Below are 27,983 nucleotides of genomic sequence, written 5' to 3' on the forward strand. Positions count from 1 at the left end.
GGGTGTGTGTGGAATGTATGCTACTCTGAATTATTTGAAGAGCCAGTTTGGTGTAGTTGTTAGAAATCTGGCAAGCTGGGTTTGATTCCCCACCCCCACATGCAGCCGGCTGATAAAGCAGTTCTAACCGAGCATTAATATCTGGGCTCTCTCAGCCTTACCCACCTCACAGGGTGTTTGTTGTGGGGAGGAGAAAGGAAGGTGACTGTAAGCCGCTTTGAGACTCCTTTGAGTAGAGAAAAGCAGCATACAGGAACCAACTCTTTTTCCCTGGTTTCTCCCACCCAAACACTGATTCTTCCAAAGTTCTTGTGTTTGGAGCAGGATCCATGTTGAAACACAAAACAGGATGTTTGTTCCCCATGCTCTGCACTTGCCTGCAGTGTTACACATTCAGGGTGTTGAGAACTGGGGGATGGCAACACATTCTCTCTCAACCTAACCTAACACAGGCTTGGGGTATCTTAAATGCTCCAGCACTTAAATGTGGCACAAACCAAAACTCACTTTCTAGTCACCAGGGAGGGATAAAACTGGATAGAATGTGTGTGTGTGTGTGTGTTTAGTATTGTTGTGTAGATCATCCCACCTCTTTAAAGTCAATATTTTCGAAACCATGTTATTCTGAAGCTAAAATTTGACGTAAAAATGAAATACCAAAAGCTCAGTCACACAAGCTGATAATGCCGCATGAGTGGGGGAAAGATGTGGGAAAGTTAATGGTAAGATTGCTAAACTCCAAGGTAAGAAATTTCTGGAAATCTGGGGGCATAGCCAAGGAAGGTCAGAGCCTGGTTTAGACAGCTCAGTGAGGATTCCACTCTCCAAAGCGCTCACTTCTTCCACGGGAACTGATTCCTGGATTTTGGGGATCGCTCGTCATCCCGGAGATCTTCAGGCCTCACCTGGAGGCTGCTAATTCCTAGTTATTGGACTTCTCCCCCCCAAACGCGGCCACGCCGCACAGTTTCCCTCGGCCTGTTTCTAATACCGGCTTCCTTCCAATCCCTCCTGCAGGCAACGCGCTGCGTGAAACGGAGAGAGGCCGTTCAGACAATGCGGGCTCTTCATTGGCAAACCTTTGCCTTGCCCCTCTCCTTCATTGGACGAAAAAGTCATCGTGTGAGCGACAGCCTGCTAGGCCAATCAGGCGAAACATTGGTCCCAAACCAACGTTCGGAAGGGGAATGCATGAGAGCCAATGAGGGGCGGAGAGTTGCCGGGGTTTAAAGAGAGGGGGGGGGGGGGGGCTGGTAAACAAGCCCTGAAACTCGTGCCTTGGAGTTGGGGCGGAGGCGGCAGGAGCCTCTCTCTGCGGGCAGTGTTGGGAGCGCGCCGAGCAGAGCCGGGTAAGATTTGCTTGCCGTTGTCTGTGCGGTGCGGAAAGGGAAGTCCTCCTCCGCCTCCTCCTCCCGGCTTCTTGGTTCAGTGGGAAGGGGATGCAGGCAGCCAGCCCAGGCCGAGCTGGGGAAAGCGCCCTGTGCTGCGGACGGCTCCGGCCCTGGGCCTGTTTTGCGCCAGCAGCGGAGGCTTCCTCTTTTCCGAAGTGATGCTCTGAGCTGCTGGGTAGTGCTGGGCCTCTCGTCTCACTACAGCTCGGAAGGGCCGTCGCCTCTGCTGCTGCTGCTGCTGTTGGAAAGCAGTTCGAGCACTTCCGCGAACAGGTTTTTAACATTGGCCTCTGGCTGAGGAAGCAGGAAACGTGGCAGGCTGCTGGGTTATTCCACCGCAGCACACCTATAGTGCTCCGTGGGAAGCCCGTTGTCATGTTTCGCCTGCTATAAGATCTCAGAGCTGTCGAAATGGGAACCCAACTTTCGCCTTCCCGTGACAGCCGCGTTTCCCGGCTGTTGGGTCCTGCTGTTTAAATGGCCTTTTTGGAACGTGTGATTGGTTGTGGCTTGGGTCCATGTGTATGATCACGTTACACTCTCCGGTTGCGCGGTCTACATGTTAGTACTTTTGCAGAGATGTCCCCTCTCTCCTGGGAAGTCCGTAGTGTGCCGGGTTTGGCAAACAGGACTTGTATACAAAACACACAGACTTGGAGTTGCGTAGCCAATACAAGTTCTGAGATTGCGAATACTGATCAGTAATGATATGGTACGCTCTGGTGCTCAGGGATATAAGATACCAGTTGTGCAGAAAAGTCCTGGGGCATGTTGTTAGTTTGCCCCCAAACCATAACATGTTCCTTTATTTCATATCAGAATTTTGGAATGCTTCTAACTTGTAGTGCAAACAACATTGCTGACATAATAAAAGTGAGGATTTTAATGTCAGTATATTTGAGAGCAAGCTGAATCTAAGCAGCTTTTGTAGTCCTGTTTGTATTCTCCTTTTTTCCCCCAAGCAATGAAATAAGAATTTAAATTAACACTGCACATCTCAGACCTGCTGATTGCAGCAAAACCCACAAGTGCATTTGGAATGGTCTCCTTAGATACTGTTCTCTAAAACTATGTGTGGGAAAAGCTAATCTGGCACCCATTACAGAGTAAACAAGGTGGCTCCTTAACTGGGTTTGTTTGCCATCCCATTCCAGGTGGATATATAGTAAGAATAGTATATAGTAAGGTGAAGGTTCAGGACCAGTATGGGGACAGTCTTTACGGATTATCAAAGGTATACTCCAAATAGACTGTGTCCTTGTGGTCATGTTAAGCTGTATGAGCATAGCCCTTGGTTTTTCAAAAGGAAGGCCGGCCTGTGTAGCAGCATTGCCTCCTACCTCAAAAGGAAGCTGCATTTAAATCCCGAATGTGAGTAGTTCACTCATGGGAACAGCCATTCTCTGTTCAGAGTGACCTTTATTAAAGGGCATGGCTGAACATGATGAAAGTGGGGTAGATGCAAAACAGCTCCCATGAGGTTCTGTTCTGCCAGTTGAATCAGTGATAGGAAATGGCCTTTCAGCAAACTCAACATGGGCCTTCGTGGAGAATGAGATAGTGGTGTGCATGTTGTATGTCATAGTTGTACCTGTGGACAGGGGAGCACCAATGCAGGCTAAAGCCCCCAACACTTCAACATTTCAGAGACTGTATACAATATGTGAGGGGGCCAGATGCTATCTAGTTCTACAGTAACCACAGTAAAATGGCTTAAGCATACCACATAGCCTAATGTTGGGGTGCTTTCAAGTGGACTGAACTGATGTGCTTGGACTCTCTTGGGGCTGTGCTAATCCCCATGCTGATGTCTGCTAGTACAGCTGATTAGGATAATCAACAAATGTTGTGTAACATACACACCTGTGCTCTCCTGCAAGTTTTTGCTGAGGTACTTTCTCCCTTAATTCTGTGCTTTTTAATGCTGAATACAATTAGTAAGTTCCTTGGGGGGGAAACAACGGCAGTTTGAAACATCTGTGCAAAATGGTATGTTCTCCCCATGGTCAACAGACTTTTCAGAATCTTGTAATTTCAAAAACATGCAAAATCTGTTTGACCATAGATGGTATATGGGGAGAATGTTTTTTTAAAAAATCACAGGAAACAAAGCCTCCTAGTGGTTTTGATTCTCTTAAAGCCACTGCTGTATAAATTTACCTTGTCAGACTTACCTTGTATCACAGTCAGAGTAGTTCAGCAGTGGAATAGGCTGCCTAAGGAGGTGGTGAGCGCCCCCTCACTGGAAGTCTTCAAGCAAAGGTTGGATACACACTTTTCTTGGATGCTTTAGGATGCTTAGGGCTGATCCTGCGTTGAGCAGGGGGTTGGACTAGATGGCCTGTATGGCCCCTTCCAACTCTATGATTCTATCACACATTGCTTGACACAATGAATAGCTTGTTTCAAGCTTCATTCTTTCATTTCCTGTTAATTTTGCATTCTGGTTTTTGCTTTTCATGTTTTGTGGTGGTTCATTGTTGAGAAAAGAGGTATGTCTGTACATTGGCGGTTATACAAAAATATAAATGACATATGTCTGCAGGATGAACAAGTTAAGCTTTTATGTGGAGCTTTTGTTCTGTTTACTTTAAGGTACCTGTGTACCCTGCTATCATTGTATTTAATTTACAGACTAAAGCATGACTTTATTTAAGACAGAATATTGAGGAGATGCTGGTGTGTTGGCAGACCTGTCTGAATTAAAGGAAGCAGAGTAAGAACTGACTATGAAGTAAAGGGGAAAATATTATTGTAATGTAGAACAACTGAATGGAAACATCCAAGCAAGATAATTATCTGAGCTTTAAATAGAATCCAGGTCTCCTGACTTTTAGGAGTTTTGTAAGTTTGTGGCACAGGAGGTTCCCAAAGTAATAACTAGGCTAAAGAAAGTATGTTTGAAAGGAGTGAGAAGCTTCATGAAGGACATTTTGAAATTTACTGTATCTGGGACAGCCCCAGTTCACGTGTTGTCCTCACTCCTCTATATTAGCGATCCCCAACCTGTGTGGTCCTTCGACTAATTGGAGGTGGGCCCCGAAGGACGCCTTCTCCCCCCCCCCCGGCTCTTTATTTCATCCCCCCCCAGCCCTTTACAACACACTTCATTGTTGTGGTGTGTCTGTATCTTATTTTGAAGGGATGTTTAAACATTACCATAGCGATCAGAGAGCGTTAGGGCAGTGGTTGAGAGTAGAGGAGTAAACTACCCCCCCCCAACGGGCCTCAGTAAAAGGCGTTGAGTGGTCCTCGGTGATAAAAAGGTTGAGGACCACTGCTCTATATCAGAGGACCTCAGCAGCAGCATTGTGTGCACATGATGTGTTCCAAGTATATTTGCAGATATTTCCAAGAGGCAGATGCGTTTTCAGATCAACTTTGGGATTTGCCTTGATGCCAGGTCTATTGGGATCCCAGGGAAGTAGGAGGGAATCCTGGATGCATTATTCTGTGGTCATCTCCACCCCTGCTCTGTAGACTTTGACAACTTGCAGGCAGATGTAGCTAAGTGCACTGACTGAGCATTATACTTCTCCTTTTTAGTTTCCTGAAAGAATATGGTGGGGAGGCGCTTAACAGAAGTTACTTACTTACCCAGAAGCATTAGAGGCACTGCTGCCTGATCATGGAAGCAGCAGAAATGAACATGGGGTGGTTGCCAGGCAATTATCTCTGCAGTGCCTTCTCTGCCCTTTCTGCTTCCTGGAGAGAAGCATAACTAATAAGCTTAATTTAAGAAAGCAGCATGTTCTGTGATGGTGGAGACCACTGTGGAGCACAGAGGCCACATCCTGGCAACAGGATTTCCTGAATCGCTCTCCATAGTATTTGTCCATTAATTCTGGAGCTGAGGCATCTGCACAATGTCTCTGTGACAGGTACTCCATATAATATTTGCAGAGTTCCTTCAAACAGACATTGAACTTTCTTTTTTTCCAGAGGATTGTATACACTGATACATCTGGTCACACGCCTTTTTCCTTTATAGCAACGGAGTTTGATTGGAGGTGATTGACAGTAGCGTACGCCACATGGCTACTCTCTTAGCCCCCCCAAACCTTAAACAAGCAATCATTGTCCTCAGCCTCCATTGTTGCCAAGGTCTTTTGCAATAATCCTAATGCAGAGGGGTGTGCATGTGACAGGGACTGGCTCAAACCACTTGAGTGGGAGCCAAAACAAAGTTTCTGACTGTCTCTCTGTGCAGAAAGTACTTTTTCTGGTTAGGCATCCAGAAACACTTTGGAATATGACCATCCAGTTTTCTACCTAAGATCAGCAGTACAACTTGGTTTTGTGTGTCTTCCTTCTTGATAGCTTCTGCTCAGCAGGCGATTACCCTGAAGCTCTCCTTGGGGAAATAAGAGGCAGCTAACATGGCTATTATTTAGTTTTATGGAAGCATATTTATCCTAAGCCTTATTTTATACCCTTTCACTTACACATACAAACACCTTGCTGTACTGTGATCCAAAGTCATCCCTTTCCCTACCACCAGCCCTGTAAATGTGCAATCAGAACTGATGTCACTATTTCTTGTTAGATTCAAGTGAGTAGCCATGTTTGTCTGAATCAGTAGAACTGCCCCTGCATTTGTTCTCTTATTGTTGTATGACACATCTTACATGAGACACAAATCCCTTCTGTGTTGTGCTTGCAGCACTTACCCCAGTTTGAGAAAAATCAAACAATCTAGTTCCTCTCTCTGGTGCACTACTTCTTCTTAAAGCATGAAGCATTTTATTTCTATGCTGCTCTTTCTATCTAAAGCCACAATCTTCATGATGCATTCTCCATTGTATGCAAGATTTCTTAGAAGTGACCCTGGTGGCCCTTCATGAGATCATGCATTTAAGTGCAGCCACTGAAACAAAAGTGGGGGGAAATAGACTCTAGAGAAGAATTGAGGCTTCTGAAATTGGTTATAGCAGAAAAGTAGAAGGTGCAGAAGTATTGGTGATGGTGGCCCCATATTTGCCTTGTACACCATACTCTGGGGGTGAGTGAGCCAGCACCTCCTTACTGGTTGATATGTTTGTTACTCATTTCCCCTTTTGATCCAGACTGGCTTTGTCCAGGCAACTTACCTTAAGAAGTATAAATGAGATTGATAGAGCGGCGGGCTAGAGTGCTCAACAGCTAAGGCTCAAATGGGAATCTGACCAGCCAAGGGTTGTTGGAGTTGAGGAAATATCTCAGACCACTGGTGTTAGGTCAGGTATGGAAAGCCAGGAACAAATACCAGGAGTTGGGCCAGGAAAGGATGTTGCACCAGCAGCTACTGCTTCATTCTTTCTTGTACACTTGCCTCCTCCCTGTTATCTTAAGGTGTTGTGGACCAGGTACTCCAACCAGTGCCGTGAAAATGCCACTGCTGTTCTCACTTGTTCAGCACTGTTTGGCTGGCAATCAGGCCTTGAACCCAGGTGACTGCCTTGCAGCTTCCAAATGGTTTTTCATTATTTCTTGCAAAAGTGCCTCATGAGTGGTTCAGCATCTAAACCAGAGACATGAGAGACACAGAGGATCCCACAAAGCTGTCTCAGGGCTCCATGGAGAGCTCTGATGTGATCTGTTCTGCTCCCTCCTGGGTCCTCATTGTGGGATAACTCTTGTCCGCTAGTGCTTGCCAAACCGTATGAATCTCCTGTTTTGCTACAGAGTGCAGTAATTTCTGAAGCTGTACGGGGTGATGTCTCCCTCTCAGTACAGCTCCAGAGCAACATTCTAGATGCAAGATGATTGTAGTGAGTCTGTGGGCCTGTTGAATGTAATGGCTGGAAACCAGGTTTGGTATTGTTAGTTCCAGGTGTGTCATTGTCTGACCATTTCTCTTTTCTCCCCTTACCTCACTTGCTGCTTTAAGGTGTTGTGAGTCTTTGATGTAGCCTCACAAGCTTTTCTGTGAGGAAGGGAGCATGATCACCTTCATGAACAACTCTGACAGTGAGGAGGAAACCTGCAATGAGAGGACATCCCTGATGTCAGCGGAGAGCCCCCTTGTACCTTCTTACCATGATGGTGTGCAAGCACCTGAAACAGCTGAACCTCACACACACAGGGTAGGTCTGTCTTGCTGCTGGGAAGCACGGGCAGTTGAGAAAATGCTGACCCAGTTCTCAGTGTGGGGAGATCATCTTGTCTCTTTAATTAGTCCTCTGGAAGAGCGAAAACATGAGCTGGAGAGCACCTCTTGGGTGGGTGAATTTGGCGTGGAAGATCACTAATCCCTACTGTATGTCCTCCTCGCAGAAACGGCACATTGGCAGCAGTCAGAGCTCCAACAAAGCTACAGACGGCAACACGTCTGACTCAGAAAGAGCTCCAGCAGGACACATTCCCCTGGATAATGAAGAGGAAGAGCTGACCTTAAAATATGGAGCAAAGCATGTGATCATGCTGTTTGTGCCTGTCACACTGTGCATGGTTGTAGTTGTTGCGACCATAAAGTCAGTGCGTTTCTATACGGAAAAGAATGGGCAGCTGTAAGTAATCCTTGACTTACACTATTGTGCAAAATCGGACACACGATGTTCTGTATCTTAGGGCTGTGATCCTCTGTGCACAAATGCTTCTTGCACTGGATGCTGTGCACTTGGGGAAGTGAGGGGAAACTGGGATCTTGAAGGAGCCGGATGTGGCTTTTGTTCAATAGTATCAGCAAGTTAAATGGACAAATTACAGAGATGTCCAGGTGGAAGGATTCATGTGTTTTCTGGCTTCAGTGTGGCTGAGAGAGTGTCCTGAAAGAAGTACTTGAGAGACTTCTTGTTCACCTTGTGAATCCTTTAGGAGGTGCATGAGAAAACGAAGACTGGCTTACTAACGGTGGTGGATCATGTAGGATTTGTCCTAGAGTTTCAGGAAGATATCCGGCAACTATCTTTACTCTTATTACCACCACTGTTGCCATTCTGGTAAGGTAGAGGTAGCATGAATTGGTAATGTATAGCCCTGGTAAAATGGAGTAGGAGGGTAGGATCACAGAGGCAGAGCATGTGGAGTGAGAAGTTACCTCCTCCCTTACTAAAGGTCAAAGTAAGACACAAGCTTAGATGGTTGTGGTCCTGGAGTAGCAAGTACATGTGCCTCTTACACTCCTTTCTAATGCTAAAAATGAAATATAACTAAATTGGCAATCTGCCGTGTTTTAATTATCTCACCGTTCCAATGCCAGAGTGTTACTATGACCTTTCAGTTTTGGCCTGGGATGTTGGGTTCTGTGTACGTGCTGCTCTGTGATACAATTTAATGGGCTAAATTTCTCTTGATGGCAGGTGTGCCAGCGCAACCCACCTTTAATAGAGATGTTATGACTCTCTTCCAGGATTTATACCCCATTTACAGAAGACACACCCAATGTAGGCCAGCGTCTCTTGAACTCTGTGTTGAACACCATCATCATGATCAGCGTGATAGTAGTAATGACAATCTTCTTGGTTTTGTTGTATAAATACCGGTGCTACAAGGTAAGGATGGGGAATAGATGAGTAGGCCTCTCAGCTGATTAATGCTTTTACTTGATTGGCCTTGGTCTTCCAACTGTGTTTTTTTTTAAAGTAAGAAATGTACATGGTGTGTGCTATAGGATTCTGTCATGTATTAACAGTTGTCACAGTGGGTACTTGCTGGCCGCCATGTGTGCATATCTATATGCATTCCTGCAAGTCAAATGCTAGTTCATCCACCTGCCTTGCTTCTTGCATCATGCTTCATATGGCCTATGCTAATGAGTCAGGTAGTGGACCTGGATTTTAATTGTATGTTAGATGTGTGCAATTATATAGCTGCTACACTTAAACATAATTTGTTTTTAATATTGAACAGCAATAACTTTCTGTCATATTGCTGTTTTTTACTGGTTGAAAGGCCTGTTGGCTTTAAGACCTGGGGGAAGGGGGAACAGTAAAGACAATATGGTCTATGCGTCATATCCTGTAATAATAAAGTAGATAATGCAAGCTGCATGATGGGGGCGAGTACCCTTTCAAGCAAGCCCTTGCTGCACTTAAAACATTCTGCCTTCACCCTAAACTTTTATCTCTGCTACTTCCAAAATTCCTTTGTAATATTGTTACATGGCTACTGTGCCTATATTCTGTATTAAAGGTAAAGGTATCCCCTGTGCAAGCACCGAGTCATGTCTGACCCTTGGGGTGATGCCCTCTAGCGTTTTCATGGCAGACTCAATACGGGGTGGTTTGCCAGTGCCTTCCCCAGTCATTACTGTTTATTCCCCAGCAAGCTGGGAACTCATTTTACCGACCTTGGAAGGATGGAAGGCTGAGTCAACCTTGAGCCGGCTGCTGGAATTGAACTCCCAGCCTCATGGGCAGACAGCTTCAGACAGCATGACTGCTGCCTTAACACTCTGCGCCACAAGAGGCTCTATATTCTAAATTAACATGTGCTAATTGTTGAACCAGATTACCTTCCTCAGGCAAGGTCCTTTGACTTCACGTGTCATTGTTCTGTCCTGTTTTCCTTTTGACTTCAGCTCTGAATGACAAAGTTGCATTGAACTTGTATTCGTATTCATATTATTATTTAATTCATTCTCCGCCACTTCCGAGACCACCTCATGGCCCTATAAAAAATCCCATTTAAAAACCCATTAAAACGGACAGCAGATCACAATAAGAAGAAGAAGAGTTGGTTATTATATGCTGCTTTTCTATACCCGAAGGAGGCTCAAAGCAGCTTACAGTTGCCTTCCCTTTCCTCTCCCCACAACAGACACCCTGTGGGGTGGGTGAGGCTGAGAGAGCCCTGATATCACGGCTCATTCAGAACAGTTTTATCAGTGCCGTGGCGAGCCCGAGGCCACCCAGCTGGTTGCATGTGGGGGGTGCAGAATCGAACCCGGCATGCCAGATTAGAAGTCCGCACTCCTAACCACTACACCAAACAGACAACATGGCAGAATATTTCCAACTACCTAACCCCCCCCCCCATCCCTATCTCTGGAGGGAAGGAAAAGAGGGTCAAGATAACACTGCTGCTTGACACCGGGGGGGGGGGCATCTATCTTCCTCACTGCCCCCAGCCTCAACCATAGACCTGGTGGAAGGGCTCCGTTTTGCAGGCCCTGCAGAATGCCGGAAGCTCCTGCAGCTCACCCAGGAGCTCGTTCCACCAGGTCGGGGCCAGGATTGAAAAGGCCCATGGACCGGGTCGAGGCCAAACGAACTTCCTTGGGGCCAGGAATCACTGGCAAGTTACTACCTGCAAAGCAGGGGGCATAGGCAATAGGCGGTCCCTCAGATATTTGATTTTTAGTACACCACTCTCAGCAATGACTCGTGGCAGGTTACAAAGGTATGCATAAAATCCCTATTAAAACCTTGTGATTTGGAGGCAAAAGGGGCAAATGCCTGCTCTGAATCTTCTTTTGTGTAGTCTGCTGTGGCAAGGAACAAGGTACAGGATGTCTGTTGTTGAAAGCAGTTAAAATCAACATTCTGGATGGGTGCAGAAAACAGTAGACCTTTCTGTATCAGATTTTTGCGTGTGGGTGTTCTCATCCTTTTAAATAATCCAGATTTATGTCAATAAGAAGAAGAAGAAGAAGAAGAGTTGGTTCTTATATGCCGCTTTTCCCTACCCGAAGGAGGCTCAAAGCGGCTTACAGTCGCTGTAAGGAAGTTGTTTCCATGGGATTGTATTGATACAACATTCAATAAGGATTCCCCTCCCTCCTTCCCAAATGGAAGTGAACATGCTGACAAAACAAATCTCTCTTCATTCCAAAATAGGCAAAGAGATTTTATTATACCAAGGCATGAAATTGTTGGTCTTAAACGAGCTGATGTGACTTAGTGATCTGTTGAGCTGCACACAACCCATTAGCCTTATATGGCACGGCAGTGCAGAGTCCTGATATCACACTGTCCGTCTCAGGCGGCAAAATCAGAGCCTTGCTGGTGGGCTGTGCCTAGCTGGAAGGGGACACAGTTTCTGGTGCCTTATAAATAACAATTGGCAGTTTCTGATTTCTGCCATGGAGGAGTTATAGGATTTGTGGCTCTTAGACTGACTTCTAAAAATAATGACCCTGTGCTAATTTAAGGAGATCATGAGATTTTATTATTGCTGATTAATGAATTTGTGCGACCTCCAGGGAATGTCCTAAGGCATTTTAACAAAGGAAAGCTAGCCAAATGTGATGTCTTAAGATTTAATCAAGGTGCTGGAAGCAATGCTTAGTGATAACATTTTTCTTTTTTATAACACAAGATGATGTTTAAATTTTGCTTAAATTGTAATCTACAGAGGACTATATAGCTGAGTACTAATAATATTAACAGTGCAATCCAAAGCAGAGGTACACCTAAGTTCATTGAAGTCAGTGGGTTTAGAAAGACATAAAGACTGTACAGCTTGAGTCCTGTGTATGTTTACGCAGGTACAAAAACCATTGGAATTACTTCTAAGAAACCTCAGACTAAAATATAGTTTAATAAAATACTAGCAATTAAGCTAGCTGCTGATGTTCTGGCCAAGACAACACAGAATAAGAGGGCAGGGCTCAAGGGAGAAGGGAGGAGATGTAGCTTAGCTGTGGGAATAGGACACTAATAGGGAAATAAAAGATATCTGCAGGCCTGGTGGCGGGGGTGGGGGAGAAGTCTGAAGATCAAAAATATGAGAGGAAAAAAGGCAAACCAATCAGGTGCCGCACCTAGTTTATACAAGGCTATTTACTGATTTCTGAACAAAAATATTAAGCAGCATCACTAGGACAATGTAATGTGGCTGTTGAAAAGAAAATGAATCCGGATGTCGTTTGTGCCTTGAGATTTTACATTGTCTGCTTGTGCTGATCATAATAATCTGGTGTGATTGTCAGGATGATGAACATCTGTGTTAATCAATTCTGGTTCTAGCACTCTGGAGCCTTGCTGCAATCACCCATAAATTTGCCAACCATTATTTTGTCCAGATTCTTCTTCTGTTCCCTGCCCTTCCTGTCTCCCAGAACAGAGAGTTTCCCATGATTCTTGGTTGATGTTGTATAGCTTCCTTTTTATTTAAAGACTCTAGCCATTGCTAGAGTCAGATCACAGGTCTTGGAAAGAATTGGAAGTAAATCTCCAAGTATTATGCTCATAAAGCCTGAAACCATACCAGATTAATGTTCTGTGGCATTCTCTGTACTTCTGTTTAACTTTAGAAAGGCAAGGGAGAACAAACCAAGGAACATCTTCCTTGATGTTTTTAAGTGGAGACAGTAATGCCCACTAGCTTGAAGAAACCAGTTGTGAAATCCTTCATGAAGCAACCGTCACTGGGTCTCAATTATTAACTTATCTGTAAATCAGTAGCCAATGTCTAGCTTGGGCCAGGTGCTTAAGTAAATGGTGGTCATTTAATGACAAGGCAATACTTGGGTGGATTACCTAAACCTATTTCAATTTGGCTTCCAATCTCATTTTGGAATTAAAATAGGTGACCTTTATCAGAATGGTAATAATCAGGACTGCCAAAGCAAAAGGAGTGAATCTCTGGATTATGTGCTGGGTTTTGATGCCATTCCCGTGGTATCCTTCTGGTGTGGATGGTTGAGATGGGCTCAGTGTGCAGGGGAACAACTCTAAAGCTATTCTGCTCCTGTCTAGCTGATCAGTGCCAGAAGGTGGGTTTTGTGGTCCCTTAGTTCTGTCCCCAGTGCTTTTTGACATCCACATGAAATGCCAAGAGAAGGTCATGGAGAGTTTTGGATTGAGGAACCACCTATATGCTGATGACATTCAACTCTGCAGGTCTTTAGATGTCCTGAATCAGTGCTGGGAAACAGTAATGAGCTGAATGAAGATGAATTCCTAATCCCCCATTAGCTCAACCACTGGGAGTCTTGTCTGGATTGAGCTATGGTTTATAATTCTGGTTTGGTTAGGATTGTACCCCTGTGTGCTGTTTGATATCTGACTACAGAAGATGCCTCAGATCTCTGTGATCTGCCTGTATCCCAGTTTATCAACTTTGGATGGTGTCCCAGGTTTGACCATATTTTTCAATGATCATATCCAAACTAGGTTACTATCAGGAGCAGTCTTTGTAGCCTGCCCTGGAACTTCAGATGGTACAGAATGTAACAGCAAGATTACTGAAAGGCATAAACTATATATAGGGCATATAATGCCAGTTTTAAAAGAACTGTACTGGCTGCCAGTTGATTTTTGGTCACAATTCTAAACTAGAATGTTCAGTTCTTGGTGTCAGGTAAATCCTTTCCATTATATAGGCTTTCTAATTGTTTTTTCTGTCTTGTTTTAGTTGACCTGTGCTGAAATGGACTTTGGGCATTGTTAAAGAAAGTATTCTATCAAAGCTGCCCATTGTACCTTTTATGGTACTATTTTATTCTGTTTAATTTATTGTTCTGTGGCTGTTATTGTTTTATATGGCTTTGTTATATTAATGTTTGGGCCATGTTTTATGGAAAACAAGGCTAGTAAGAAGCCTAAATACAATAAATAAAAAGTCTCACCAGGAGTATCCTTCCATTGAACAGTTCATTCATGGCTGGCTGATTCTCTCATCTCTGATGCTGCTATTCTTGTTCACCTACATCTATCTTGGGTAAGTGAGCTCCACTGTCACTTACCTGTTTTAACGATGCTTTATTCAAGGAATTCTCAGACTTTCTAAGCAAGATCTTCCTTAAGCTTTTGCCCCTTGCCTTAGCAAAGGTATAAATCAGTAGTGATGCTTGTCCCTGGCATTGAACAATAACCGCATAACCCCCAATCTCCATAGGAACTGTACCTGTGCATGACCTCTGGATCATGCATTCTTACCAGTCAGGAGCCGCAGAATCAAGTGGCGAAGATTTGCATTGTGTGAAATATTCATCAATGATTAAATGCTGCAGAAAGAGCTTTCATATCAAATATTTTTCAATGGAGGCACTACTAACAGTATAATGAGGTGCAGATGGAGAATTTGCAGAGTATGAGGAATCTAATCTCTTTTATTGTGCTAGGGAGGTGTACTGATGAAGCTTCTGAAAAGTGCATTACACTCCAGAATTTTTGATCACTTGATTTATCCATGGACATCAATTACAGTGCAATCCTAAGAAATGCAGTCTGTTGAGGATTCCACTGCCAGTGTGTTTTTGGGTTCAGAGGGTAGTCATGTTGGTCTGCCGTAGAACAGTTAGATTCAAGTGTATTTTTGAACATACTTCAATGGCAGATTGTGTCATGAACAATGAAGTGCAAAGTCCTTAATGTGCCAGCATTTAGTAGGAGACTAGACATTCTGAACACATATCTGTGGATAAAAAACTGATTTAAACTGGCTTTTGCCTCTACAAACTAGGGAATAGCTTGTCCATCTAAAAGTATCTTCATTGGCCAATGAATAGTGAGGAGGAGAGGTCAGGCATAAGCTTCTTTTTAGTCTCCCTCCTCCTCTGGGTTTCCATGTATCTTTATTGTGTCAAGGGTGGTATGGCAACCTCCCCACAGAGGAGGCCATGGGGCAATCACTGAAAATGGCTTCCCACTTCCAGAATAGTAGCCATGCTCAAGTTATAGTTGAACACACACACAGCCTACATACATATGTGTAGACCTTTTTGTGTAAAAAAAGAGCTAGTGTGAGTTTGCTTTATAAATGAAACTGGAGGTCTATACCTGGATAAATGTGTTCCTTAATTCACACATTCAGCTGTATATGTATTGAATGTAAAATGACTGCTACTCAACATGTGTCTACAGAAATACCAAGTGTAGTATGTATATGGTTTTAGTGTAACTTGTACATGGAGCTTGTATTGTTTTTACTTTGTTTTGCGATATCGTTGTGCATTTGTCTTGGCTAATCCTCCTTTTGATTTGTGTTCCTTAGTGAAGTGCTGAAGACCTATAATGTGGCTATGGATTATCCTACCCTCTTCTTCATCATTTGGAATTTTGGAGCTGTGGGGATGATTTGCATCCACTGGAAGGGGCCCTTGCAGCTCCAGCAAGCCTATCTCATCATGATCAGTGCCTTGATGGCTTTGGTTTTCATTAAATACCTGCCAGAATGGTCGGCCTGGGTCATTCTAGGAGCCATCTCTGTTTATGGTATGTCTGCAAGTGAAAAGCTCTAGGGGTGATTTCTCATCCTTCTTGTGGCATTTCTTAGGTAAACACAGAGAGGGAACCCAGAGCCAGTCTAAATGAATGTTTGCACCAATAGTGTTACATTCTGTTTGTATCTGTGTATAGTTTGGACCATTTAAAGAGTCTACATTGGATTTCAGCTTGTGTTAGGGAGGAGGAAGAGAGTACTCTTGCACCATTATTATCCACAATTAGGGTTGCCAGCCTCAAGGTGAGACCTGGAGATCTCCCACAGTTACAACCAATCTCCAGTGCCTGCTTTTGAGGAGGGAGCTGAATTTGCAGCAGGGCACAAATATAAAAATTAACATTTCATCTCTCTTTCTCCCTCCTTTTTGGAAAAAGGAGTCCAAAATCTGTTGTTTGAGTAGCTTGTCTTGTTCTACCTAATGATAGGGCTGGCTTTAAATCTTTCACTTTTGTAGCTGCCTAGCTGATCAACGAGCAACAGTTCACTAAAGTAGGCAAGGAGACCCTTAGTGCACAGGGATTTTATAAAATGTGTTACTTGTAGGTATATTTTTGAAATGCTTTGGGAAGGGCAGCCTACTAGAAGTTGGTGCAGAAAGAAGGCAAAATACTTGTGACTGATCCCATTTTTATTTTTATTTCTCCCCAGACTTAATGGCTGTTTTATGCCCAAAAGGGCCACTTAGAATGTTGGTGGAAACGGCACAAGAGAGGAATGAGCCAATATTTCCTGCACTTATTTATTCCTGTGAGTAAAAGAGGAAGTTCTTTGTGTGTTCTTTCCTCACACCCTATTATGAGAATTAGTAGCACATTATCCATCTGATATAACAGTACAAAATCAGAAAAAAACAGTACAAAATCAGAAAAATGGGAGGATGTCAAAATGGTACACTTTTCCTAGCAAAAGTATTCCCATAGCTGCACCTACAAGCACAAAATGTGGGATTTGGCACAACATTCAGCTTTCTGAAAACCACGCCTTTGAATAAAATATATAAAGATTCCAGAGCATTAAGTCTCGCACATCTCAGATAGATCTTATCCTTTCCCTTGATTAACAGAAGAGCCAGCTTGGTGTAGTGGTTAGTAGTGTGGACTTCTAATCTGGCATGCTGGGTTCAATTCTGCCACTCCCCCACAGGCAGCCAGCTGAGAGGCCTTGGGCTCGCCACGGCACTGATAAAGCTGTTCTGACCGAGCAGTAATATCGGGGCTCTCTCAGCCTCACCCACCCCACAGGGTGACTGTTGTGGGGAGAGGAAAGGGAAGGCATTTGTAAGCCGCTTTGAGACTCCTTTGGGTAGAGAAATGTGGCATACACGAACCAACTCCTCCTCTTCCTCTTCTTTGCCACTGATCCCAGATGTGCCCATGGATGCTCTTGTTGAAGAGCTGGTATTACCCAGCTGAGGTTCTTAATATATAATAGTTCATGTTATATCCAGCACAGCTCAGGATATTTACTGGTGTAGCTGAGCCTGAAAGTAGTCTCTCACTACTTAAAAAAACAGTATGTTTCAAAATGGTAAAGGAAGTGACCACAATATTTTCCCCAAAAGATCCCAAACTCAGGTGTTTTTTTTAAAGGGAGCTGTGCCTCTAGTGTTGGAATTTATGCAAACTCCTTGGGAACAGGAAACTACAGAGGCAAATAGTTACCTCTGTCTTTGGGGTTATGTGAGGCATTCTCCTGCTCCTAAGGCAGGAATTCATCTGAAAAAGAAACCTGTTTGTCCCAGTCTTGTACTCTGATCCCTGCATTTGGAAGCCAGTTCAGATAGAGTTCTGGGGATTTGGGGAGCATGTGGAATGAAATCTACTTTGAACACACACAATCCTTGAGGTGGTGTGGAAGTAATGGAAGACTCCACTCTAGTGTTGGAGTGACTTTATCAAGGCTTGCTCAGACATTTTTCTTATTGATTGTTTGTTTATTTAAATGGTCTTAGACCAGAACAACAGAAAACACAGGTAAAGAGGCATTCTTCTATAAGCCCCTGATGAATATATAAACTACATTGGGCATGGGACAGTGAAGCAAGAAACACACTGTATTAAGAACATAAGAAGAGCCCTGCTGAATCAGACCAGTGGTCCATCTAGTCCTGTATTGTTCTAGTATTCCATTGCATGCTTGGAGAGGGCTGGAAAAGAAGCCCCAGTGTCACTCATGCTATGCACTAATCAGGCTGTAGATGCATTTGGTCTGCAAGTTGGTTTGTGTTTTCCCCCCACCCTCTATAAAGACCGCTTCTTTGGTAAGTTACAATTTTAACAAAAAAAAAAAGAGAAAAGATATTCTTTAAAAGCCCATTCCATTTGTCTCCAAAGAGCTTCTTGGTACATAGCAGATAATCTACCCACTCCTGTCTGCCTTCATTTCTGCACAGGTACATGTGCTCATGCACACAATAAATCACAAGACCTCTTTATAACCCTTCATAAACAAACAAAATAGATTCTTCAGAAACAGATGCATGAGCATGTGTGTGTTTGCTGGTGGGAGGAGTATACAGAATGGAAAATATAGCATTAGTATATCAAAATTATGGAGATTTTGCCTTAGAGAACTTTGAGAACTGATGGGTCAGACAGATATTCTGATGTCTGTTTTCTGTTACATAAGAATATAAGTATTTAAAGTTCATCTCCTGAGTGTACATTTATATATCTGATGGTAATTTCCCCCTACTGTTTAGTGAGATTGTTTAATGCTTTCTATAAACTTTGAACAGTTCCTTCGTTCTAGTTGTTCAAGTCATTGATTAGAGTAATTTCCCCTCTACAGCGGCTATGATGTGGACGGTTGGCATGGCAAAACAAGATCTGGCACATAGAGGGTCTGCTCAGCAAACGTGGGATCCAGGTAACCTATGCTCCTTCAGCAATGGAATGTTGCACCTTGAAAGTGTTCCAATTTTTTTGGCCTTCTGCAGCAGTCCTCTTGCTGGGTCGATGCTGCTCACCTGTGCTTGAGAACAAGACTTTCCTGTGCTTTAACAGGAGTTGTGCAAGGCATGCTGAGCTCCGCTCAATCTACCTACTACACTTAGTTCTGTACTGGGGCTGGTTTTCAGGAGTAGAACATCAGAGAGAAAGATTTCTTCCCTCTCTCTCCCCAGCTGTCTTCCCACTCTCTGATCTTTTCCAATACTGATGCTGTTGCTCCGACTGGTATCCTGGAGTTGAGCCATGGCAGTTGGCCCCGCAATTCTTGGGTGTGTATGGGGGAGCATTTTCCCTGCCGAACCTGGTACACCCCAGATTTTGTGCCTCCAGATGAGGCAGCCAGGTCGGCATAGTTCCACCACTGGGGTCATTCATTTTTAAGAAGGTGGGATTGCATTACAACAAATGAAAAAAAATGCAAGAAGCAAGGAAGAATCCACGGGGCAACAGGTGGCCTGAGTTGGGCCAGGTCTGGGCTGGCGCTGATATCATCTGGAAGTGGGCATTTGCCCCACAACCAGACACACAACTCCTCAGGCCAAATTTTCTGTACGGAAAAGGTAGCTGTTTAATTATTTATTTGCTCCATTTATAGTCCACTTTTCTTACTGAAATTCAAGGTAATTTACAGCTTAAAAACCAGTGCACTAAGATGAGGATTTGACTTATACCCCTCAAAGTTGGAAGTATAGGACTAAAAGCACAATTTAACAGAGGTAGTATAATCCTAAGATATTGTTATTCCTGGAAACAGCTTTGGAGAGCCTGTATCCATTAGCAACTCTCTGTTCATAAATTCTTTTCTTTATAGGATATGTGTAGGGGAAAATATTCTGAAGATTCTTCCAAGGAGTGTTTTGGTAGAGGTGAAGGCATCAGATAATCTTTCCTTGGGAGAGAATCACACCTTTTGGCTCATACTGGGTGGAGGGTGAGAACTGTGGGCACATGTGAATTCAAGGAAGCACAGAGCAGGGGTTATTTTATCAGTTCTGCACTGGATAGAGCCCAAGGAAACTGGATTGTTATTAAAGCATGACTCCCCTAGACTTGAGCCTCAGGGGAGGGCGGTATATAAATACAAAATATATATATAGAAAGAAAAGAGGTGAGGGTTTGAGGAAAATTTCTTCCTTTGAAGAAGATCTTCATATTTTTAATGCCAGATTAAGATGCAAATACTGAATGACCTTGAGTGGTTTTTGTCTTCCTCTCACCACCCCCATGCCCTAATCCCTCATGGTCTGTTTGTGCGGGGAAATCAGCTGATGTGCAAGAGAACCATGACAGTTCTTCATACACTGAGCCTGAAATTCCAGAGATAAGAAATTCAGTGACAAACCACCCAGTCACTCCTTCCTTGGAAGAAACAGAGGAGGAAGAAAGTAAGTGAAGACTTTGTGTCCTTTTGCAACTGGGGTTCTGTTCTACAGAGAGTGGTCTAAAACAGGTCCCCTTAACCCCTGAAGGGAGTGAGTTCTACAGTTCCTGTCACTTTACAATGATCCCCATGCTGGGTACATGCAGTTTACTGATCCCAGCTCCACAGAATCGAATTGTAGTTGTGCAAGAGACACTCAGCTTTGCTGTCCCTCTCACTAGCAGACATCACCCTTATTGAGCCTTATTGATTCAAGTTGTGTAGTAAAGTGCCCATGTTGTCTTACGCACTTTTCTCATTGAGACTCACTGGGTACCATAAATATCACTGTTTATGGCACACAGTGATAAATCACTACATTTGTGATACACTATATTTATGGTGCACCCCCTCTCCAGTAATGTGTGGTAGTCAGAAATGGCTTCATCAGGGGACTCGGGCAGAACAGATGATGACTGGGGAAAGGCCTGCACTTCCTGTCTGCATGGAAGCCCCCTTGATTTTGCTGCAGGCTTTACAACAAGATCATAATAAACAAGGTTTGGAGAGATGACAGAAAAGCCAGGAAGGGGGCTGCAAGGTGCTAGATGGAAATGAGAAAAGGGTTAGCTCTTATCTGCAAAGCTACACCAAATAGCCTGTGTGGAAGTGACCTGGGGCTATATTTCCACTTCCCTCTTTTGCCTCCAATATATACTTGTCCCTCCAACACTCCTCACTACATGACTTGCTTGTTAGCCTTGCCTGCCTCATCCCGTATGAATCCTCCTTGAGGACTCTTCTTTCCACGTGAAGGGACTGAAAAGCTATTAATGACTGACAAGAAGCAAGGGAGAAGTGTTTGGTGTGTGTTGATATTAAACGTCAGTTTTTATGTCTTCCAATAGGAGGTGTCAAGTTAGGACTTGGAGACTTCATATTCTACAGCGTGCTTGTGGGGAAAGCAGCGGCCACCGCTAGTGGTGACTGGAATACAACTCTGGCTTGCTTCGTAGCCATCCTCATAGTAAGGAGAACTGTAAAATCTACATGTTACCAGAGTGGTGTAATGGTCAGAGCAGTGCTCGTCAAAAGCTTCTACTCGTTCTGTAAGGGTAGCATGTTACAAAACTACAAAGTGCGGAGCCGGAAAGCCTCACAACCCCAGTGCAAAGTACCACCACCCCTTAACTAACCTGCCAGCCCGAAACCAAGAGGCTCTAAGTCTTTGGCCCTTCAGGTCTAAAATCAAGGAGTCAGCCCTGGAAGGTAGAACCCTTGCAAGTTGAGTTCTATAAAACAGTTATTCTGGTACCTGCAGCCAGTAAGGATTAAAGTACTATATTCAGATTGAAGCCCCCAAGCCCAAGAACACCACAAAGTATAATTAGTGATGTGTATTAAAATGCTGTGCAGGAATATACAAAGTATATGAGCAGAATATACAAAGTATACAAGGATAAAATAAGGAAGACAAATATCTAACCCAAGCACCTTTACAAGCATTGGTTCTTTACCTCAGAAGACTGAGTCCAACAAAGCTTCAAAGTCCAAAACAGGAACTCTGGCCAGCATGGCCCACCCAAAATCAAGGTGTACCCTTATGCCCAACAACCCATGTTGGCATGATTCCAGTTGACTAGTTAAATGGATAGTGAATGGTGTAATTTGACCAATCAGTTGAGTTGCCATAATGAGAACATAAATTCTGCAGGTGTACAGAGCCTAATCAAACTAACACTTTCTCCCAGTCTTTGGTCCGCACACTGACAAGATGGGAGGCATAGGCCAAACTCCCTCCTGGATTCTTTGGCCCTGAGACAAGCACGTGTGTCAGCCTCCTTATCTCACTTGTTGAAACAAGCAGAAGAGTTGGTTTTTGTATCCCTCTTTTCTCTATTTTGTCTCAAAGCCACTTAAAATTGCCTTCCCTTCCAGTTTGGTGTAGTGGTTAGGAGTGCAGACTTCTAATCTGGCATGCCAGGTTCGATTCTGCGTTCCCCCACATGCAACCAGCTGGGTGACCTTGGGCTTGCCACGGCACTGATAAAACTGTTCTGACCGGGCAGTGATATCAGCGCTCTCTCAGCCTCACCCACCCCACAGGGTGCCTGTTGTGGGGAGAGGAATGGGAAGGCGACTGTAAGCCGCTTTGAGCCTCCTTCGGGTAGGGAAAAGCGGCATATAAGAACCAACTCTTCTTCTTCTCCCACAACAGGCACCTTGTGAGGTAGGTAGGGCTGAGGGAGTTCTGAGAGAACTGGCTGCAGGTGGGGGATCAAACCCAGCTCTTCAGACTAGAGTCTGCTGTTCTTAACCACTATATTGCGCTGACTCAGCTTTCCCTTGGGTTCTCAGAGAGAAGCTTCCATGACCTATACTAGGCCTCAGCCTGAACCAGAATTGACAAGTGACTGCTGGGCAAGCCTGGTGTCTTGATACTGCTTTCCAGTGAGGCACAAGCCGATGTTTGGCCTGCCCCCTTCCTCCCTACCCAGAGCACCTCCTCTGCAAAGCAAAGGGCCAAAGCTGGCTCTTCCCAACATTACAGCAGGAGTTGCTTCAAAGGAACCCAGAAGGCATTATCAGTGTATCTGCAAGGGAGCCCCTGTTTGGAAATAACTATCTCCATCTGAGGAGGGTGCTTGACTTGCAACCTTTGAATACAACCAGGGCAGCTGTTCTGTGGCAGAGTGTGGGATGGCACTGTTGAGTTCTTAAAATTCAAAAAATCCCCACAGGACTTAACAAGACAGGGGACCCCAGATTGGAGTGTGGGACCAAGACAAGGTTGACCTGGGTTCAGTCCCCAGTGAGCCCTGAAACTCATGGGGTGATCTTGGGCCAGTCACAGCCTACCTCACAGGATAATTGTGAGGATAAAAGGGAATGGGCAGGGAGGGGACACATTTGCTGCTCTAAGCTTGGAGGAAATCTCAGCAACACGTGGTGTGTGGCCCATGACTGAGCCATGGCATCTCCAAAAGAGGGCTGGAGGGAGGATGCAGGGAGACGGTTAAGGATTGATGGGCCTGGAGCAGCACTTAGAATGAAGAGGTCTGGCCAACCCCACCCCCCATCCCTACCCCCATGTCCTTTTGTTATCTGGCTTTTCCTACCGCCACTGTTTTGGAGCAGGCATTTCCCCACCTAGCCTTGTGTTTAGAATACATTGCTCTGGGTCTGCTATGGACAGGCTTGCTGTAGTCATTATTGGCTGGCTGAATTTGAGGTGTCATCTGACCTGTAAATGCTCTAGAACAGGTACATGGGGCCACACTGACCTTTGTCTGGGACATTTTTGTTTTTATAATAAAAGGTTTTGTTCCTACATGCTTATATTTCTGGTGTTCATTGTGCTTAGAAAAACAAGCTGAGATTCAGCTCATAGAAGCAAACGGGCCTTAACACTTGATGCCTTATGCATGCCCTAATTGCAATTTATACATCACTTTTATCTGTAAGGAAACACTCTGCAGGAAGTCAGGCTGTGACCATTTTCCTTTTCCTTGCAGGGTTTGTGCTTAACTCTTTTATTGCTGGCTGTATTCAAGAAAGCATTGCCTGCCCTTCCTATCTCCATCACCTTTGGCCTGATCTTCTACTTCTCAACAGACAACCTTGTGCGACCTTTCATGGACACACTTGCATCTCACCAGCTGTATATTTAAAAATGGGAGGAGGAAGAGATGCTGAAAGGGTCCTCCTCAGAAATCTTGCTGTGCAACTGGACAATCTTAGAATGGATGAACTTCCTGCGGGTTTTACACTTAGTGCCATATACTTTTTCAGGAAACGTTTAAAAGCTAAGCTGTGAGCCTCACTGAAACTTGACAGCCAGACCTTTCAAAGGCCAGTGCTAGAAGTCCTTGCGGCAACCTGATCCTAGAGCTGTTCACTTTGAGCTGAGTCCCCCTGAGTTCAGCAGGGCTTTCTCCCAAGTCAGTGTGCACACGACTGCAGACCTGATCCCCTTGAGGGTCTTGGTTTGTACCTGGCCTTTTAAGCTGATGTCAGAACAGAACAGGAACAAGTTTTGATGAATCTCTTGTAACATGCTAACAGTATGCTCATAGAGAGCTTCTCTTGGGACATGGAAGGGGTGATGTAAAAGTCAAAAGTTGTTTGCAGCTGTGCTGGTCCAAAATCCAAACACAAGCCACTGTCCACATAATATCTTTATAGGGACCACAGTGTGCAAGCTTTTACCAGAACTCTTCCTTAGGCTTGATGTTACAACTTTTTAAAAAGGCAGGTGGAGAGAAAGATTTTAAAGGCTTTTTTTCATACATTCTGTATGACAGCATTATCAGAGATCTACAACTTTACCAAAGAGCGCTCTTTCTCCATTCCCAGGAGTAAATAACTGAACTGTAGTTAGTGCAATGGCTCGTAGCAAGCTTGCATAGGAGTTTCTTGCACACCTTAAGGCAAAACTGGCTGCTTTCCTGACATACCTTACGGGAGCAAGCAAATCATAGAGAAGAAGTAGCATGTGATAGGTCTCCAGCGGGAGTAGGCAAATCCCGGCAGCTGTGCCAAACAGCAAACGTGTCAGCCCAATTTGGCTCACAAGCCTTGTTCTTTGGCCAAGGTTGATTTGTTCCCAGTGCATCTGGGCCAAATAGATTTGGTCTCTCTCCCCACTCTTTATTTGCTATTGCACCAACATCTTCAAGTAGAGAGGTTGGTCCAACAAGGTTGCCTACTCCTGGCATGCAGCATATTTTTAAGTTCTTAGTGGAGGAACCTGCTGAAAGAGGAGAAGTGATAATGAGCAGTGGACTGCCCCACAGCTCCCCTTTTCCTCAGATGGTGACTCCAGAAAGTGGCACATCCATGTGCTGCACTGTTTGGAATGGGTTGGTGAGAGGAGAGGGATGGAAGCTGTTGGGTCCCCTGGAGACATATGTCCCATTTTGCTTTGCGTGTCTTCTTTGACAAAAGCCATCTGGATCACCACACTATAATTAACAGCACTGTTGGTTGGTGATCCATGTCCTGAGTCAGTAAAACTGGGGTGTGTGCATATACATGTGTGCATACTAATGCAAAGATTTCTCACATAAGTTGGTGTATGATTGGAAAGTTGTTTTATGACCTAATTATTACTTGTGGTTAGGGGAGGGGTCGTTGATGATGCTATTGATTATTTGGTGGGTATTAGTGGATTACAGCATAGGCCACCGACACTCTGTGTTTGGAGGAGAGTATGACTGGCTGTTCCTTCATGACACAGAGAGGATCACTGATGGGCTGATCCCTTTTTGCTACCAGGGAATGGAAATGGAGGGGTTGCATCTTTCCAACTCTCATTGGAGATAGAGGTAGGACTAGGGATGTGCACTTTGGCGTGGCACAGCTCCCTCAGAGTGATCACTGAAGCCCAAGGCGGTGCGTAGGAGGCCAGAGCCAGGGTCTGAGTCATCCTCTGTGTCGTGGGGCTGGCCGCCTATGCACCATCTCGGGCTTCGGTAATCACCGAGGCAGCTGAGCTGTGGCAAAGTGCACATCCCTAGGTAGGACTAAGATGTCTTTGGATCATACTTCACAAGATACTTCTTCAACTTGCTAAAATGCACTGTCTTGAAATGGAAACATGTCGGCTTTGAGCACATAACAATGTTTTCTTTGTCATGTAATCAGAGACTCCTTTTTGATTCCATTGACAATCATGTCATTTAATTCATATCTCTCTTGCTCACATTGGCTGAAGAAATGCATTTTGGCTATGAGGGAAAGCCCTTAATAGAACTTGCTGCCTCGTTGCTTTTTCTTTTCAGTATTCAAATGATCATGCTTTTTATAGAGTGGCTTTAATATTGATAAAATGTAAGCACCCGAGCCTGTTGCTAGTCATACTATAAATCTGCATTTCAGAACCAAATCAGGATCCTAAAAGTTTGGGTTTCTTCACTCAAGGAGGACGTGGCACATTCCGTCCTGGACTTTTCAGCGGGCAGTTCTGCAGGGTTGGCTACTGTGCTAAAACTGAACTAACATCTTAGGGGTAGGGAGGGACCTGCTAAAATTTAGGATTTACTCTTGTAACATATATAAACAATTTCCCCTGCTTCATAAATAAAACTGCATGCTCCTTAGCCAACCTTTCTTCGGGTTGATTTTCCTATTTTTGCAATGTCCAAAGTGTTTTAATTTCTAGCTTAGAAATACTGTGTAAATATTTAAAGTAAAAATGAACTATTTTGGTAATATTACAGTTTGGATCAGAATGTATACAGCAGATTCAAAGCTGAACCTCTACATTAAGTTAGAAGTAGTTAATGCTTGCAGTATTTCAAGGCTAGAATGATTCTCTGAATGCCTCACCTGTTATTGCCCACAAATACTTAATTTCTCTTATAGACAGCCGCCGTGGATATCTGTTGTTTTAGCTCTTGTTTTGAGAAGTGAGGCAAACCTGTGAGCATTGTGTTCTGTTGTGTAGTTGAAAGGAAGGATCTAATGAACAGATGCAGCAAGACCAAAGAAGAAATCTTGGTCCTCGCTTGAAGACCAAAAGCCCATCTGTGCAAAGCCAGATAGAATTTCACTGGGCTGGGAAAGGAAACCATCACTGTTGCTAGATTTCTCTCCCCCTCACCACCCCAGCTTCTTTTATGCTGGCCTACCTGCTTGGCTTCTGAGATCCGACAAGATTGGTCTAGCCGGGGCTACACAGGTCAGGGCACTACACCAGTTTGGTGTAGTGGTTAGGAGTGGGGACTTCTAATCTGGCATGCTGGGTTTGATTCTGCACTCCCCCACATGCAGCCAGCTGGGTGACCTTGGGCTCGCCACAGCACTGATAAAGCTGTTCTGACCGAGCAGTAATATCAGGGCTCTCTAAGCCTCACCCACCCCACAGGGTGTCTGTTGTGGGGAGAGGAAAGGGAAGGCGACTGTAAGCCGCTTTGAGCCTCCTGCGGGTAGGGAAAAGCAGCATATAAGAGCCAACTCTTCTTCTCCTTCTTGACATAGCCCATAGTTTGAGTTTTTTCAAAAGTATTTTAATGAAGTTTAAATATGCCAACAGTTGTGGATGCTTCCATTATTTCCCTCCCAAGTGATCCTTTCCTACTCCAGGAAGGTTTAAATATGCTGGATTAGTGGTTCACCTAGTCCAACATCTTGAGAGCCAGTTTGGTGTAGTGGTTAGGAGTGCGGATTTCTAATCTGGCATGCCGGGTTCAATTCTGCACTCCCCCACATGCAGCCAGCTGGGTGGCCTTGGGCTCGCCACAGCACTGATAAAACTGTTCTGACCAGGCAGTGATATCAGGGCTCTCTCAGCCTCACCCACCTCACAGGGTGTCTGTTGTGGGGAGAGGAATGGGAAGGCGACTGTAAGCTGTTTTGAGCCTTCTTTGGGTAGAGAAAAGCGGCATATAAGAACCAACTCTTCTTCTTCTTCTTGTGTCACACAGTGGCCAACAAAGGCCTGGAAGTTTATTCCAGGGGTCAAGGGGCCTGTGTAATCTAATAGCCACATGGGTAGGGAGGCATCTGTTCATTTAAATGAGCTGTTTTTCAGTCCTTTAGTGCTTAAAGTGTCTCATATTTATTTCTTTTCTAAAAGGAACGCTGGGCCAGACAGAAATGTTCTGATCCCTGTGATAGAAAAATCCAGATGACACTTAATAAGTGCTAAACCAAACAAAAGATTGTGCTCTTTGTACAGTTCCAGTTAATTCCATTGGGGCTTGTGCAGAAGGACTTCTGGGTAGACCTTCTCATGATAATGATGGAATTGCAGCTGAAATCTAAATCAGGTCACCAGATTACACCCATAGATTAGGTTTTTCTATGTGACTCAGTAGGTCTGAGTAGTCTAAGACACAAACTCTTCAAACAATGCTGCTGCACAGCTAGACCTTATGAAGGAGTAGGTACTGCATGGGAGACCATCCCTTGTGAATTAATGAAGGAAATAAAAGCAATTATATGTAGCTCTGGATGTGGGATGGGCCTAGGTTGCAGGAAGAAAATCAAGCTTTTGAATGTAATTTTAACAGGTCAGTTTCTTTAATGATGAGTGTTGTCTTGGGTGTGTCGGGAGAATGAGCTGAATGTGTACTGGCTACGTACAAGAAATGCTTCTGTCTTCTAATAAAGTATAAATGTATCCAGTGTATATACTGCAAATGTAATGTGTACAATTAAAAATCACATTTCCCCCCCTGAAATGTA

General features: G+C 44.3%; 1 protein-coding gene across 1 annotated transcript; it reads left to right on the forward strand.

Moving 5' to 3' along the window:
- The first annotated feature begins 1,239 nt into the window (after positions 1-1,239).
- PSEN2 (presenilin 2) lies at positions 1,240-27,983 on the forward strand. Its single transcript, XM_077340891.1, has 11 exons — positions 1,240-1,349; positions 7,261-7,456; positions 7,647-7,879; positions 8,722-8,863; positions 13,909-13,976; positions 15,252-15,472; positions 16,131-16,229; positions 18,273-18,350; positions 19,699-19,818; positions 20,702-20,820; positions 23,309-27,983. Exons 2-11 carry the CDS (start codon positions 7,313-7,315, stop codon positions 23,462-23,464), a joined length of 1,380 nt encoding a protein of 459 aa, XP_077197006.1. The 5' UTR covers positions 1,240-1,349; positions 7,261-7,312; the 3' UTR covers positions 23,465-27,983.

The sequence above is a fragment of the Paroedura picta genome, chromosome 1 (genome assembly GCF_049243985.1).
Source record: "Paroedura picta isolate Pp20150507F chromosome 1, Ppicta_v3.0, whole genome shotgun sequence".
Taxonomy (NCBI): domain Eukaryota; kingdom Metazoa; phylum Chordata; class Lepidosauria; order Squamata; family Gekkonidae; genus Paroedura; species Paroedura picta.

Excerpts from the sequence above, each read along its gene's own strand:
- PSEN2 (XM_077340891.1), top strand. The coding sequence starts at position 7,313 with ATGATCACCTTCATGAACAACTCTGACAGTGAGGAGGAAACCTGCAAT. Across the intron at positions 7,880-8,721 it reads ACGGAAAAGAATGGGCAGCT|GATTTATACCCCATTTACAG; the intron begins GTAAGTAATCCT and ends ACTCTCTTCCAG. Across the intron at positions 18,351-19,698 it reads TCAGCAAACGTGGGATCCAG|CTGATGTGCAAGAGAACCAT; the intron begins GTAACCTATGCT and ends CGGGGAAATCAG.